Source organism: Agelaius phoeniceus, chromosome 3 (genome assembly GCF_051311805.1).
Source record: "Agelaius phoeniceus isolate bAgePho1 chromosome 3, bAgePho1.hap1, whole genome shotgun sequence".
Classification (NCBI taxonomy): Eukaryota; Metazoa; Chordata; class Aves; order Passeriformes; family Icteridae; genus Agelaius; species Agelaius phoeniceus.
In genome coordinates this window covers 54,636,925-54,653,118 of record NC_135267.1, presented here as the reverse complement: position 1 = coordinate 54,653,118, position 16,194 = coordinate 54,636,925, and the positions used below count along the sequence as shown (strand labels likewise).

General features: G+C 36.8%; 1 protein-coding gene across 13 annotated transcripts in view; it reads left to right on the top strand.

The window, feature by feature from the left end:
* Nucleotides 1–16,194, top strand: part of PTPRK (protein tyrosine phosphatase receptor type K) — a 381,627-nt gene that overhangs the window by 354,339 nt on the left and 11,094 nt on the right. For 3 of the 13 annotated variants that reach the window (XM_077175275.1, XM_077175279.1, XM_077175274.1), the window contains 11 exons: nucleotides 412–447; nucleotides 2,892–2,903; nucleotides 4,055–4,239; nucleotides 5,947–6,034; nucleotides 6,858–6,934; nucleotides 7,127–7,144; nucleotides 9,507–9,543; nucleotides 11,341–11,438; nucleotides 12,139–12,255; nucleotides 12,990–13,144; nucleotides 14,250–14,385. In XM_077175275.1, coding sequence (XP_077031390.1) covers nucleotides 412–447; nucleotides 2,892–2,903; nucleotides 4,055–4,239; nucleotides 5,947–6,034; nucleotides 6,858–6,934; nucleotides 7,127–7,144; nucleotides 9,507–9,543; nucleotides 11,341–11,438; nucleotides 12,139–12,255; nucleotides 12,990–13,144; nucleotides 14,250–14,385 — 959 coding nt within the window. The other 10 variants (XM_077175283.1, XM_077175282.1, XM_077175278.1 and 7 more) reach the window with 6 other exon arrangements.

The following is a 16,194-nucleotide window of genomic DNA, read 5'->3' as shown; positions in this document are numbered from 1 at the left end:
TAGAAATATCATTTTATTTTGAGATTAGCTATTCAAGTATTACATGAGAGGATGGTTTTAAAAGGAAAGAAGTGAGTTCTATGAAAGTGAACCATTATCGTGAAGTGAAAAAAACAATAGTGAAGGAGGAACCCTTTCAAAAACTAAATTGCATGTAATGTCTTCTTTATTTCATTTCAGTAAGGATCTCTTGGCTCTTATCATTACATTTCTAAAGTCTGAAATCACTGCCTTTCATACCTCTTTTATTCAGGATGCTTTCTGGAACTGTATTTATTCTGGTTTTCTATTGTAACAAAATTAATGGAGTTTAGTTATCACTTGGTCATACTCTGAAGTATATTGTTTTTGTTCTTAAAAATACACAAATTAAGGGTAATGTGTTTCTTCATGGGCTTTGTTTTCCTACAGTGCCCAATGATCCACTTGTGCCGACAGCTGTGTTAGGTGAGGACCCTAGTCCTTCATTATCCATCCCTGCATGAGTTCTGTCTCCTTGCATGGTTGAACGTTGAAACAGCTTGTTTTATGTAAAACTATGCTGTTGCCAGAAAATAATTTTACACTCAGTTCATCAACTCAGAATTAGACTGACAGCAATTTTAGAATAAAAATTATGTCCTCATTAAGAAGTTATTCCTAGTCACTGCTAATTGAAGAGTGCATGAGGAAATATGTAAATGGAAAACACTAAAATTTTTCTCCCCAGAGCTTTGAAACTGAATTCCAATAAATTGACATGTGAAACTAGAGCTCTATTAAGAGATCTTTAAAACCAAAATTCAGGTCCACATTAACATTTTTTGGCTCCCAAAGTTCAATTTTCTAAGTAACAAGAGTTAAAAGAAAAATGGAAAACAGAAAAACTTTCAGAATATCTAAGAGAAAACAACTTTCTTTGCATGTTCTGAACAGGTACTTCTCTATGCCTATATTAATTACTTAATTCAATTAGTATTAGCTAGTAAATTTTTCAGCTTTTTACTTACTTAAAAAAAGAACACACATTGAAATGGACAGGCTGAATATGTCTATGCTGCATATAACACTGAATGCAGGTTTTAGAGATTTTTTTTTTCTTTTAAATAAAAAGATAAAAGTACAATTTGTACCCAAGTTCTTGGTTGGATAAACTCAATGTGCAGTATTGAGTTTCAGTCAGTTGCTGTGGTTATTTTAGGATAAAAGACAAAAATCAGAAAGCAGATGTGAATATAGACATGTTGAAAATTAGATTCCTAGAAGTAAATCTTAAAGGGACCTGGGGGCAAGGAAATCCCTTCTCTGTTTTGAGGAGGGATATTATACATATAATACAGCTTCTTTCTGGAAATTGTCTCATTACGTTTTAAAAATTTGTAGCAAACAGAATTTTGCTCTTGCAGTAGAATGTTCCAGTGCCTCAGTCCTCCTTAGTAAGAAAAAATTCTGATTTATATTAGTAATATTTGGGACCCAAAGGTCAATTTTCTGAGTATTATTTACTACTAACTGGGTATTACTACTAAGTATTAATAATGCTCACCCCTAGTTTTTCCTAATTAGGCTAATCTTGACTAAATTTTCATTGCTGTCGATTTAGCCATTTCCTTTTGAGAGACTCATAGAAAATATGGAAAACTGGCACATTTCTGTCCTTTCAAAACCGACTTTTTCACATGGAAAGGCTTGTGTCCTCAATTATTTCTCTTTTAGTTGAGTTTAACCCAGTTCTTTCACTCACCATCTTGTAGGTGACGTTTTCTAAATTTGTTGTCATTATTTTCCTCTGAATGTTTTCCAGCCTTCCAACTCCTAGGTTGAATTTTAAATTGCAGTGCCCCAAATCAGGTAGCATTCTTGGAAGTAATCTTAATGCTGAGCTGAGTGGAATAGGTACCCCCATGACCCACTTTTACTGTTTCTGTTAACTGAACTGTATTTTCTCCTTTTTATTGTGTTCATGTTGCATTGAGTTACCTGTTAAATTCAGAGTTATAATTTTCCAGTCCATTACTCCATTTTGTAGTTATATATTTGACTTCCCTTTCCAACACACGCTATTGTTGCATTCACCATTCAATTCACCTTGTTGATTTTCACATTGTCTCCCAAATAATCAAGATAACTTTGTAAATCTGATCCTGTGCTTGTGAAGTGCTCATGGTGCCTTCAGTGGCATACTGCCATGGTATTTTCTGCTGTGGCAGACACAGTCACAGACAGCTGTGAATACTGAGGGGCAAGGAACTAACTGAAGAACAGCTTAATAGTTCCTGTCTGCTTTTTCATCTACTGGTAATTATATTCTGGGCGTGATAATTTCCTCATATAAGCAAAGCATTGATAGTTGGAAGAGGTACTAATTTTCATAGAGTGGACTGAAATAGTGGAGAGAAATGTACAAGTTTTTTGGTACACCATGTAGTAAAAGCTGGGTATCTGTAACTTTGTTCCTTTGGAAATGCATCAATTGGCTCTACTCTATTTTAATAGAGCCTTTGCTTGGCCCAGCATGACAAAATAGTTTTCTTCTGCCTTATTTAGAGAAGAGGAATATTTTATGGGTTCTAAATCATAGAAAATGAGGTTTTTTTATATGAAACTCTTATTACTTTGTAGCTATGCTAGTTTTCTTTTTCTTCATGTATAAGTTATTAATGCTGCTCTCCATTCTGTGTACATTAGCACTAAGTTGGTATGACAGTTTTGCTTTTCCTGAGTCCCAATTATTACACTGATAGTATAATAATGTAGCCCTTACATTTTTTAAACAGATTTCATTGTTGCCTATTGTGAAGATTTAACAACTTTGAATGTCATTTTCTTTTAGTCATTTTCTAATATAGTCCTGAAATAAATTTCTCATGTTCTGTTCACTCATTGTTTTTTGCTGCTTCAATGGGTTAAAGTGCCTATTACTGGTAAGTATTCGATGAGCAACGGGGAGAACTACAAATCCTGAGGTGATTTGAAATGTGTGTGATTTGGTATGGGTACAATACAATAAAAAGTGACTGCTGCATGTCGCTCACCTTGTTAGGCAGATTAGTGAGGCATAAATTAGGTACTGAAATTAGCAACTCGGGTGACAGTTCAAAGAGTCAAATTTCTCAGGAGATTTAATTCCAGAAGACATTAATAGTGTTTACATTTTGGTGTAATTGTACAAAATCCAACCCCTGGGGAGTCCATCTTTTTCCTAGAGTGTTTTGCCTCCTAATCTAGATCCTTTGCAAGGAAAGTCGTAAACTGATTTCAAAGAAGTTTAGGAGGGGTTGACTACCCACTTCTCGTTTCAGTAGCTACTTAGATTAGAATTTTTCTTCCTCTGTAAATTAATTTGATCTAATAATTTCTAATATGAATAAAATTACTATTTCACAGAAGGGATTGACAATATATGCAGCTGACCTCATGCAGCTTTGACCTATGGTTTTGATATGAGAATTCTTGTAGCACAGAGAGTGTTATAAGAAACTTCGTTGCTTATACAGGGCAAAAAGTTGTGACTAAAACAGCACACTCAACTCAAGTTTCATTTGTCTACTAAAAGACCTGAGTTAAAATGACCACTCTGTAGTGCTGATTCATCTTCTTAAGTGGAGGTGGTGTTCTGAAGTGGTGGCATAATTGCTTCTCTTTTTTACTGGGTTTTCAAGTCACTTTTTGCTGGCCTTAGACAAATTATGTGCTGATACCACTATGAAATTATTCTAATTTATTGTTTAAGTTGTAATATTGCTATTGATATGTATTAGCCCTTAAAAAGTTACTTTGGTCGATGGAGTCTGGAATTTCCAAGTACATTAATGTCATAAAGTTTTGTAGTGTCAAATAAAATGCCCCTCAGACATCTTTATTACTGGATGAAGGACTGCAGACTTTTGTATGTGTTTGCTGTTAAATTTCTTTATGTACTTCACAGTATTTATGTGCTGGAGAGTAAGTGCTTTGCCTTCTCAGAAATTAGAGATGTTTTTGAAGGAAAAGGTTCAAAATAGATGTTGATATGTATAGCAGCAGGTTTTACTGCTCTGTGGGTACATAATGTGCTGATTTCTTGTGAATACAGATGAAAATCACAGTGCAACAGCTGAGTCCAGCCGACTCCTGGATGTCCCTCGTTATCTCTGCGAAGGCACAGAATCCCCGTACCAGACTGGGCAGCTGCACCCTGCCATCAGGGTGGCTGATCTCCTGCAGCATATTAACCTAATGAAGACCTCTGACAGCTATGGATTTAAAGAGGAGTATGAGGTGAGATCTCCAGCGGTGGGGCTTTGCTAGGAAAAATCCCTTTGAAATCGGCAGCCTTTTGTTTGCATTGTATTGCAGAAGGATGGAACTAAATGTCATGGGTTTAAGTGAAAAACAGATGAACAGGCATAAGATTCTTATATATGTAACCCAAAAGTGAAATGGTAAATGGAGTCCAGTGGTTTGGGCCTTTACAACTGCCTAGTAGAAAATCCCTGTGTGTTCCCTAGGGTATAAAAAGAATCTTTTTGACATATTGTAAGACGTTGCCACTCTTTTGTTGCTACTCTTTAGTGGAAATGCTGTAATTAGTTATGTGAGCTATTTTTAGTGCAGATCTCCTGGATTAGGTTAAAGAAAAGGATTTAACCTGCCTGGTTTTCCAAGAAACATTGACTGGAAGCACTCTCCTGGTTTATTTTAGCATCTCAGTAGGACAATAGTGGGACAGCTCCAGTTGAGAAGCAGTAAAGAGATAATAAGGGTAGTAATGTCTTGAAGTTCTAATTAAACCTGCCTGCCCATGTCTACTTACAGCTTTAATGTTAAAATGGAAACAAGAAATTCCCAGCCCTGGAGGCAGAAGATGAGTACAGATTCATTTGGCTTCTGATCTCTGAATCTGTTGTGATTCTTAGGGATTAGAATATCAGTCAGGACACACAGTAAAGATGGGAATGGGACTACTAAGGTTGCTCACAATACAGTTAGGTTTACAATGAGTTTTCTCTGAGTAAGCAATCTCTTCTGACACAGTTTTCAACCTTCTCTCCTTTCTGCAGCTGTCTCTACTGTAAACATAAGAACTGGAATAAATAAATGTGTGGTTTTTAAAAGAATATTATGCTCTTTTCCTCTCTTTTACTTAAACATGCTTTGTTATGCTCTGCCTAACTTCAAGGCTAAGACCAAGTGTCAGCCACTACTCTGGGGGGAGGGTGGTCCCTGATGCTGTATCAGGTGTTTTCCTGCTTGCTACTTCTTCTCTCTCTATACATGACATCTGTTCCCTGCTTTGGGCTTCTCACTGTGCATTTAAGTTCTGATTCCATGGCTACTGTGTATTTTCTGGAGATAACTTACCCAGGATAAGAGATCATCTGGAAGGAAGGAGTAGCATAGACCTACAACAGCAGTAAAATATCTACGGGCAATGAAGAAAAAACCAAGCAGAAATAAAAGCTGCTTCTATCAATACTGAGAGATCAAAATCTTAAGAGTTCAAAAATGTAGAATAATTTTGCTAGTGACTAGAGGTAGGGGTATGAGGAAAGGCGAAAAGAACAATGAACATTGGCAGAGGAGAGTTCCTAATGTCTCTGTAGGAAGGAAAGGTGTTTTACTAGGTAATGTGGAAAGCAAATGTAATGCTGTAGTAAACAGGCTCTATATTACACCGTCCTGTAAGAAGAGCAAACAGTATCTCTGTGCTTTCTCAGTTTACTGTCATTCCTCCATAGCAAGGATGTACAAGCAAGTTTAGCCTTCTGGCAATTACAGGATTTGAAATCCCTGTGGAGTTCCTCAGTGAGTCAGAAGGACAGAGGCTCCTTCTTTAGATATTTCTGTACCATGGCACTGCCTGGGTGACCAGGGCAGGCGAGCAAAGCTGAACTTACTTTATGGTGGGGCAGTTCTTTTAAACTGTTATTTTTGGAGATAAATTAATGGTCAGAATGTTTTCTTTCGGAACATTTTTATTTATAGAGTTTCTTTGAGGGGCAGTCAGCTTCTTGGGATGTCGCTAAGAAGGATCAAAACAGAACAAAGAACCGCTATGGAAACATTATAGCATGTGAGTATCGGTGTCCTCGCTTTGAGCGATAGCTCTACTTGTGTGTTACTCAGGCTGTGCTCTCTCTTCCTTTGCAAGTCTCCAGTGGCACAGCTGCTGAATACCTGCGGTGGAGAAGCAGAACAGTGCCTTTCTCAGCTTTTTCTTTTTTGTTGTTGTTGTTGTTGTTCTTCACAGTTCAACTTTCTTCCTTTTATAACTCAGGCTGAATTTCACATTTGCATCTCTGTTGTGCAAGCTGTGGTAAGCATATATCAGCAACATGCTGGCACTCATTTGGGTGTTGATTCTGTTTGTTTGCAATTTGTATTGTTTTACCCATGCAACGGAACACGCAGGAATCACCGTGCACGAGAAATCCCTGAATGGGCAGAGTTACCTCTTCATCGAATCCCAAGTGCATTGCTAACTCCTCTGTCTTGATTTCATTAATGACTCAACATGAACTTGAGCAGGCTTGGGTGGAAGTGAGGAAACAGTAATCAGCATTTTTGGTTTTCTAGATTACCAGCAGTGGAGCTGATGTTGAAAGGGACTTTGAGCAAGTAACCTGGTTTCTTTGTGTCTTTTTAACCACTTGTGACAGTGCCAATACCTTTCAGCTGCGCTTAATGAAATTGAAATGTAGTGAAGGTTTTTTGAAGTAATTGCAGCCCTCAGACAAAATGGTTCTTTGTATTTCTGTGTAAACAATTTGTATTTAAGGATTGTAAATTGTGAGGCACTTGTGCCAGCTGATTTTGGTTTTCTAGATGACTTACCGTTAATATTTTACTTAAAAATCACACTTCAAAAAGGCTCCGTAACCACTTGGTTTTTGCAGATGACCACTCCAGGGTGATTTTGCAACCTGTTGAAGATGATCCATCTTCAGATTACATTAATGCCAACTACATAGATGTGAGTGGAATGTACAGCTTTCTCCCTCTCAATTTGCCAGCTTCTCTATGTGAAATTATTGCATGTTATGCTACAAAATTATTAAAAGCTTTCTTTTATTAAGAACAAATGTACACTTTCCTTGTTCTACGTCCTAGTACTCACTGACATTGTTGTGCTTTCTTTCACATCTGACTTTGGTTTGGGCTGTAGATTTGGCTGTACAGGGATGTAAGTACCACTATATGTGAATAACAGCATCCTATTGTAAATATTTAATATAGATATTGTTATTAATTACTTTCTTCTTCTATTTTTATCAGTTGATAACTATGCATGCCTCATCTAATTTATCTCATCTGTTCCTTTAAAAAATTTATTTTCTGTGTGAATATTTTTTGTACCTGTTTTGAAAAGATAATTTAGCCTTTTAGCTTAGCCCTGAATATTATTGGATGTTCCTATCTGTTAAAGAGAATTTGCTGTTGACATTTTTTAGTGGTCATTTTGGCCACTAGCTTTTCTTTTCCCCTTCCCACGTATATGTAAGAAGCTAGATAGTAGGCTGCACTGTAGTTCTTTGAAAATATACCTGTGGAGTAGTCATAATATGTGTTTAGTAAAAAAAGGAGGGATAATGACATATGTAGGTTGGGGGGGGGTTGTTTATTTGTTTATTTTTAACAATTTTTTAGACAAGCAATATTTAGCTGGCATTTGCTTTAAGGTGCTAATTTAGGCATTACAAAGTATATACAGAGACACACACGCATATATATATATTTTAACATGGAAATTTCCTCACTTCTGAAAAAGTCTCTAAAATTTGAAATTCCATACTTTAATCAAAATACAAATTCATTTATAAACTTTAAAAACTGATCCAAATTTTGCCAGGCAATTTTACTAACACAATATGACTTTTCTGTAATTAACACCTTAGGAATAAACAAGTTGTTATATTCAGATTAATTCCATAGCCATTTGGAAGATAGTGGAATAGTTTTGACAAGTGTTTTTGAAATCCATGGCTTTGATTGCTTTTCTTTATAATTGCACCTTAGTAGTTTTTCTTGACCACTTTTAGTTGATAAGTTATTTAAGACCCTTTTGACTTTCCAGGATATAATGATTTAGCTCCAGATATATTTCTGTCTTTTTTATTTGGATATTTTAACATGGCAATCTCTGTGAAATGATAGGCCTGTGATATTTTGCCTGGGGCCTGAAACAAGAAAACTCTCACAGATTTTTAATAATTCCCTGAGGATATTGATTTTCTTATTTAGGAGTGAATTGAATCTCATTAGAAGCAGGCAAGAAAGCTACAAGTTAAAATTGGCATTTTACAATTTTTAAGTGACACTTTTATCTTCTTCTCAAAAGCATTACTAAGTGTAAACTTGTCTAGCACAGGTTCTACTTCCATAATTTTAAGATGTGACTTGATATTAAGGACTTCAGGAGAAATTCTTTCATCATTTGATGCAATTTTGGTCTCCCGTAAAGCCAAGAATAGGATATTCAAATGTTTTTTTTAGAAGCCCCAGAGGAAGGTGCTCTCACTCTAGACAGGATAATGAAGCAGTCTGTGGAAAAGAATATAAACTCCTTGTGTACACTGAAATCCTTCACTTTAGTAGCATCTTGTGAATACCAGGAATCGAAGGGCCTGTACTCCCCTGTAATGCAATACTTGCAGCAAGTGGCCTAATAAAACTTAACCTGGAGAATAACTGGAGTTATAAACATTTCCACATTGTGAAATTCAGTATTGTCTTCTCACCAGCAACACTAAACTTTCCTTCCTCTTTGTAGCTAAATTGCTGGCACTGGTCAAAATATACTCTGAATTATTTCCTCAAGAGCAGTAGCTCTTTGTCTTGCGGTTTTTATGTGGACAATTAGTGCTGCTAGCATTGGCATAGATCCAGCTATCTGGAAAGGCTTAGCTGTGTAGGATTATCTATTTACCTATATATATATGTGTGTGTGTGAGACTGTGTATATACTTGTGTGTATCATGCCCACTGTAATTGATGCACACTTTGTACAGTCAAGCAGATTTCACTTCAGTAGAACCTTGATTCTGTGCACACACCAATGTGTCCCCGTTAGTTAGGGCTGAGGCACATCCCTCTTTGTGCCTCTCAGTGATTTTCTGTCCATAAAAAGACAAAAGGTGTGTATTTTTTCATATTGGCTAAACTGGGAACACAGATCAGCAGTGAGATAATGTGGTGGCAGAGAATTTTTATTAAATTTAAAATAAAAGCCCAAATATATACAGCTAGGGAAATAATGTCAATAGAAGACTGATTTTTAGGTGCAAGGGACCAATCTAGAGTATTCCTTCCTGGTACACTACAATGTCTGTTCAAGTCAGATGTTATTATTTTCATTTTATCTGTTGTCATTCAAACCTTTTCAATATTAACTGGTTTTTTAGGTTTTGAGCTTCATGCTGCTCTTAAATATTGGTTTGTTCTGAAAATGTTGTCTAGATATAAGGATTCTGTAATATCCTTATGCTTTTATTTTCCACTCTTTGTTACTAATATGGTACTCAAACCAACTTATATTGCTGTTTTAGGGATATCAGAGACCAAGTCACTACATTGCCACCCAAGGTAAGGATCTGCCAGCTTTAATCAAATCAAACAATTGTTCTCTGTAGAGTTCCACAGTGTTTTGGTAAAATAGAAGTAGAAGAAAGTAAAGCATACCCAGTATTGTGAGTTGTCATCTTGTGTTATGGTAAATTAACATAGTATGTTTGGGTGGAATGTGAATAAATTCAAAAATTGCACTTATGTATCATGTTAATTAGCTATTGAGCAAATCTGTCAGTGATAAATTCAGCTGATAAAGTCAGAACCTACTACCATGATTTCCAATTATGAAGATGAATAGAGAAAAGAGACATGAACAGAGAAGAGAACAGTTTCAACCTGCCTTGAGGCATTTTTCTTTCCATATTATGTTTTATTTTGCTGTCTACAACTTGGTCCAGGATGCAGTGAAGATAGTAATGATAAATTAAACTCTTTCAGAAAATCTGGGTAAAGTAATGCCAGAGGACAAAGACTCTTTGTACAAAGGAGTGAGGCAAATCTTTATCATATAACATCCTACTAATAAAAAGGGGTGCTAGAGGAAAAAAAAAAAAGATTTTTTTTTGTTTGTATTTCTGATAGAACTCCTCACAATGAGGAAAACCAAATAGATTACTCTAAGATGGCACTGAAATATCAGAGGCTATGATTTAAAGTAAAAATAATTAGATTTAGGTGTGCCATTATTTGATCTGTCAGCATAATCAGATAGCTGTTTGGAAATATCCTATTATTTGTCCCTTAGTTGATTGTAGGCACACACAGGAAAGTCAAAGTAAAAACTTATTTTAAAGCAGGTGCTTAGAGTCATGACCACATTTGTTTTTTATTTTTGTGTAAGTGCTGCCTAAATAGGTCTCTACATGGCATTAAGTCTACATTTGTATTTTACTTCTATTTTACTATGCAAATCATTGCACATAATAGTATGTAAAGGAGAGAAAAATGTATTGCTGCTTTTGTGTGCAGCCTTTGATCTAGCATATGAAAGAATGTGTTTTGAGTCTTCAAATGTGGTACTTGAGGTTAGTGGTGTGCTTGGCAACGTTAGGTTTATAGTTGGACTTGATGATATTAAAGGTCTTTTCCAGATAATTCTGTGATTCTATGTCTGTTGTATACAGTAATATTTACAGCACTGCTGGATGGTGGTAAAGGAGCTGTTTTGGAGACTATTGTAACAGGGTAAATGCTTCTGTCACTCAATTAAACATGTCTCTGCAGCAGAGCAAGAAGCAAAACTTACACATGTGCTTCTCATTGCCTCACAGAAAAGTACTTAAGTTAGTTTAAATACACTTCAGGGGGAAGTGTCTGGCTCAGTGCCTACTTGTGCATCCATGCTTGCCAGGAAGCAGATAGCAAGTGCAGAGTATCTGTACCAGCACCCTCCTGCCTGATACTTCAGTCTGGCATGGGCATCTCCTTGGTGAGCACCTGAAGAATCTTGTTCTCAACACGTTATATTTAACAAATGTAAAACAAAACTGGAAGTGTAACTATAGATGCAGTCACACATTGCTGTGTCCTTGTAGTTCTCAAGCAACTTCTGCTGTTTTGCCACATGAAACATCTGCCATTATTTCCTTTCAAGTGGTAATTCAGTTAAATTGAGAATATCCAGCACTGGTTAGAAGTAACAATATAATCTGGAAACCAGCACAATGGCAGGATGATGTGGTTTCACAAAATTTTCTTCTCTGAGCAAATGTGCTCACATGTATCAGCTCTGAAACACACCGGATTTTATTCTTAGCATTCACTTTGACTGTTATTTTTTTGCAGAATATTACCTGGATTTTTTTCTTACAGGTCCAGTTCATGAGACTGTTTATGACTTTTGGAGAATGATATGGCAGGAGCAGTCAGCTTGTGTTGTGATGGTCACAAATTTAGTGGAAGTTGGAAGAGTAAGTTTTTGGATTTGTTTTTCTTTTAATGCTGCAAGTGTAAAGAAAAAACTGCTAACCAGGCATAATATGTGCAGAATGTAGAAGGGTCTGGTGAAGGGCAGCCCTGCATCCTGAGGGGGCAAGGGGAAGGAGTCCAGGCAATGTTCCAGTTATGGTATTGTCTAAAAGCAACTTCTAAAAACTGATGCTGTGTTGCTTTCATGAGTAGTGGAAAATTATCTGAATCCAAAACTTATATTTCGCAGAATTGATTTGTATAGTGTCACTCAAATGAGAAGAGTAGTAGAGGAAATGTGCTTCTGTATCAGTGGCTAGAAACCAGCAAATTATTTACAGTTTAGCAGTAATACATGCCTCAGGGAAGTCTATAAGGTATCTGGGATTACTTGCAACAGTTTGATTATGGGTACAAAATGCATCACAATTTAGCATAAGTGGAAATATATTCCACAGCTCAGCACTAAAGAAAATACAAATGCTCATTTAGAAGTGAATTTGGCCCCTGAACACAGCTGTGTAAATCAGTGGAAACTCCTTGTAGCTAGTGCTTAACTTGACATAACAGCCACAAGCCATGACAAGCCACATGAATGCACAGTCATTTTGGAAATAAATGCGATGTAATGCAGTACATGCAGTGCAGTATCCTCAAGCTTTTCTTTTCCCTTGGTGTAAAATCATACCCTTTTTTATTTAGGTCAAGTGTTACAAGTACTGGCCTGACGACACTGAAGTTTATGGGGACTTCAAAGTGACTTGTGTAGAGGTGGAGCCCCTCGCGGAATACGTTGTCAGGACCTTCACTCTGGGAAGGGTGAGCACGTTTTAAAAGGGCTTAGCAAAATCCTATTTCCTGGTAGCAAGGAGGATGAAAGAGGCTATGCTGAGGTTTCTGTGGAATACCAAATCCCTCTGGCTTGTTAGCTGGGCCACAAAGTAGGCAGCCTTACCTCACCGTGGGAGTTATGCATTGCATCAGTGCTACCCAAGCATGCATCTCACTGTGGGACTTTGAATTTCCCCAAAAATGTCAGCTGCTGCCATCCCCCTCTGAAAGTCACCTCTTCTCCACAGTCACACTTCTGAGCTAAACTCAAGTACCAGATTATGAGTCATGCCTGCTGTTCATCCCTTAACCCTCTGTTCTGACCGCTTCTGAGTCAATCTCAATCAAAGGACAAATTCTGTGAATACTTCGTGTGATACAGTTGTGGTCTTATGCTAAATCATATTTGCCTTTAAATGTAGCAGGCCCTTGCCTTAGTTAGCAAAACTTCTGAAAATCAATGTGAAATACATCGAAGTCTATTAGAAAAAATATCTTCAGTGCAGCAAAACTAGCATACCTAATACCTAAAGTAAAAATTACAAACTTCAACATTAAAATAACATCTCTAAGTTTCCTATGGATCATTGCTTTAAATAATTGCTGAAACGATGAAAACTGCATGTAGATTCTACCAATATGTGTGATCATTATTTGAGCGAGATAATATCTAGTCTATGAAATAATTCGAATTTCATAACCTTTTTTTTTGCCTTTTACAGAGAGGCTACAATGAAATCCGTGAAGTTAAACAGTTTCATTTCACTGGCTGGCCAGATCATGGAGTTCCTTACAATGCCACAGGACTGCTTTCCTTTATACGGAGAGTCAAATTATCTAACCCTCCTAGTGCAGGGCCTATTGTTGTCCATTGCAGGTGTGTACCAAAGGCATAGATTTGTATTTTTCACAACTGTTTATATGGGTATTTACAGCAGTTTCTTCTTAAGCATCCATCATTTTGAAGTGCTCTGTTTTTGTTCTTCCCTTTTTGAATTGCCTAATTCACACTGCAGTAGGATTTGGCTGTCTACAGCAATGTTTGAAAATAACCAGGTTCTTTTCTGAAATAGAATAGTCTGAGATTTTTCTTTTTCCCGCAACAGGTGCACCAACTAAATCATGATACTTCAGGCTATCATTTTAGGTAGCCTTCAACAATTTTGTGACAGCATTTGGGAATGAGTGTAGATACATCTGCTTTAATAGCTTGGTGTTGCATATAATGTCTGAACAGATTATTAATTTAAAGTAAAGTAAGCAACTAGATGAAGAGAGATGAAATGAGGTTAGTGGCAACAAATACGGAAGGTTTCTCCTGCACAGATTTTGCAAGGTTATGTTGTTGGGACACCATCCTTTGGCAAATAGAATTTGCTTTCTACAAATGTTTGATTTACCTAAGTATTTTAGTCAAATGTTTAATTACATTTTGTAGATAAAGTTACTCAGCCTTTACAGATTACAATAATTCACTGTGCAAAAATTGTCCTTAGCTTTATGTAAAGCCCGAAATAAATCATAAGTGAATCTTCTGGATATTGTTAAATGTGCTGTCTGAACAAGCTTGGAACTTGCCTGGTAAAACATACATTTGAGTTTCTTATTGTAATAGATAATTTAAAAATCATTCTTAGTCTTATTAAAGAAAAACAAGATCTATAATATTCTGAAGTGCATAAGATTAATCAATCTTCAGATTTCAGTTAAACTAAGATTTTAATTTAAATATTGATCTGGGTGATAAAAGGAATAAACTTTTTTTTGCTGTTACTTAGTGAATCAAATGTGATAGAAAATTTTTGTTTTGAACACATCAAAAGATTTAAAGGACATTATTATGAGAAGGAGAGAAGATAAAAATTAGATAGTGGTTGTGATAAAAAATGGAATGATTTTATGCAATTCTCTCAATAATGGTTATGAAGTTTGTGGAAGTTTTTCTGGGGCTATTCCTAACAGTATTTACTGATTCTTTTCAGTGCTGGTGCTGGACGGACAGGCTGTTATATTGTGATTGATATCATGTTGGATATGGCAGAAAGAGAAGGAGTTGTGGATATCTACAACTGTGTCAAAGCTTTGCGGTCCCGGCGCATCAACATGGTACAAACTGAGGTACAGCAGTTTGCCTTTGAAGCACCTGATGCTTTTTGAAACGTTCTAGGTCAGGATTTCACTGTGACTCTGCAAAGTGAGCAGGTGGTGGCCCTGTCGAAGGGGTGCCTCCACTGGCGATGTTTGCTGAGTGTAAAAGCACCCAGAACCAGGGTGGTGCAACAAATCTGCCAACTTTTGTAGTCTTCACAGAAACAAGTGCCCTCCTAACTAGGTAATAAAAGGAAAGAAAGATGGATTTTTTCAGGGAAGACCTTACATTAGACATGTCTGGGATGTCTCTCTCCAGCTCTGGTATTAGCAATCCTAGGATCCCAAAGGTGGAATTTCAGCCAGCTGACTCTTGCTTTAGACAATCACCAATCACTTTATCTGTAAATTGACTGGTGAACTTTATGTCCATTTCAGAGTCTCTTTTAAATTCTGTTTTTGTTTGCTTAATTAACCTTGCTGAGAATCTTTTCCATATTTTTACTCTTGGTCTTTCAACACGCCTTCAGCAGCTTCACAATAAAACTATTGCCTTAGGAATGAAGTTCTAGAAGCTCCCACTCTGCCACCAGAGTACCACTGAGCTTCCAAAGTTTAAACAGATTATTGGTTCCAATTGGCAGATGACTTGAAGTGGTTCACCACTTCTCTCTCCTGCCCTCCATAAGGACATGTACCTGAGATATTATTTAACCTATGACCTCATGGAAATCTCTGCAGATGGCAGCCAAACATGTCAGTGTAATTTGGTGCAGTTTTAATTCCATGCTGCAACCTATGCCAATTCAACAATAGATCGTCCTGGTCAACTACTCCTGCTATAGGCCCATTCACCTTTGGGAAGTGCATGGCGTGGAGTGTTTCAGTGTGACTGCTTTAACCCTCCCAGTCTAATCCACACTTGCATGTGAATTAACACATCTAGTATTATTCCTTTCTGTCCCTTTTGCCTCTTTCCTATCACCTTCTCTCAGAGTTTCATGCTTGCGTAGCAAAACACACTGTCATTGCATCAAGTTCTTGTGATGGTCATACAGTCAATAATAGCTGTATGGATAAGGCTGTAGTGCCAGAAGATGACTGTGGTCATTGGACATGTGCTGCTTTTACAGGCACATGTTAAATTTTGTGCTCTTAAGGGCCTTGTTGGTATTCACAATACCTACATGAGGCTGGCACAGTTCAAGAAAAAGTTTGTCTATTACTCTCAGGGAGAATAAATATAATGGCCATTTTTGTGTAAAAATTGACAGGAGGTCTAACTGAAATAGTAATGCAGTTATCTAGGACTCAGGCTCTCACAAGGCAAGTTAGTAAAAATGAGAAGAATTGGTGCTTCTGTTGGAGCACACTTGGATTTATTACTGGCCTAGAGCCAAGTATGAGGCAACTGATGCACTAGCTTGCACATGCACAAGGAGAATGCAGCGTGCCAAATACTTGCTAATCACACTAGTAGTGCTTGAAGCAATTTACACTTTCTGCTAACATCAGAAGATTGAAAACTATTAAAAAAAATTGATAAAGCAAACAAGCCTTTGGCATATGCACAGAAACCCACAAGCACTACAAGAAAACTGAAAATCTCTTAAATAAATTACTATCCCTGTTCTGTTAAGTTTTACTGAATTTAAATTGGTCCTGAAGGAAACATCCTTGTTTGCTGCACCTCAATAAGAACAAGACTGTTTGTATTAAAGCATTATTTAATGTATTGATGGACAGTACTTTGAATGGGTTTAAGAGTGCGCAGTAGGCCTGTTTATCCTAAAAGAAGGAAGGATCTGTTGGTTTTAAATGACTACAATTTTTGTTTCT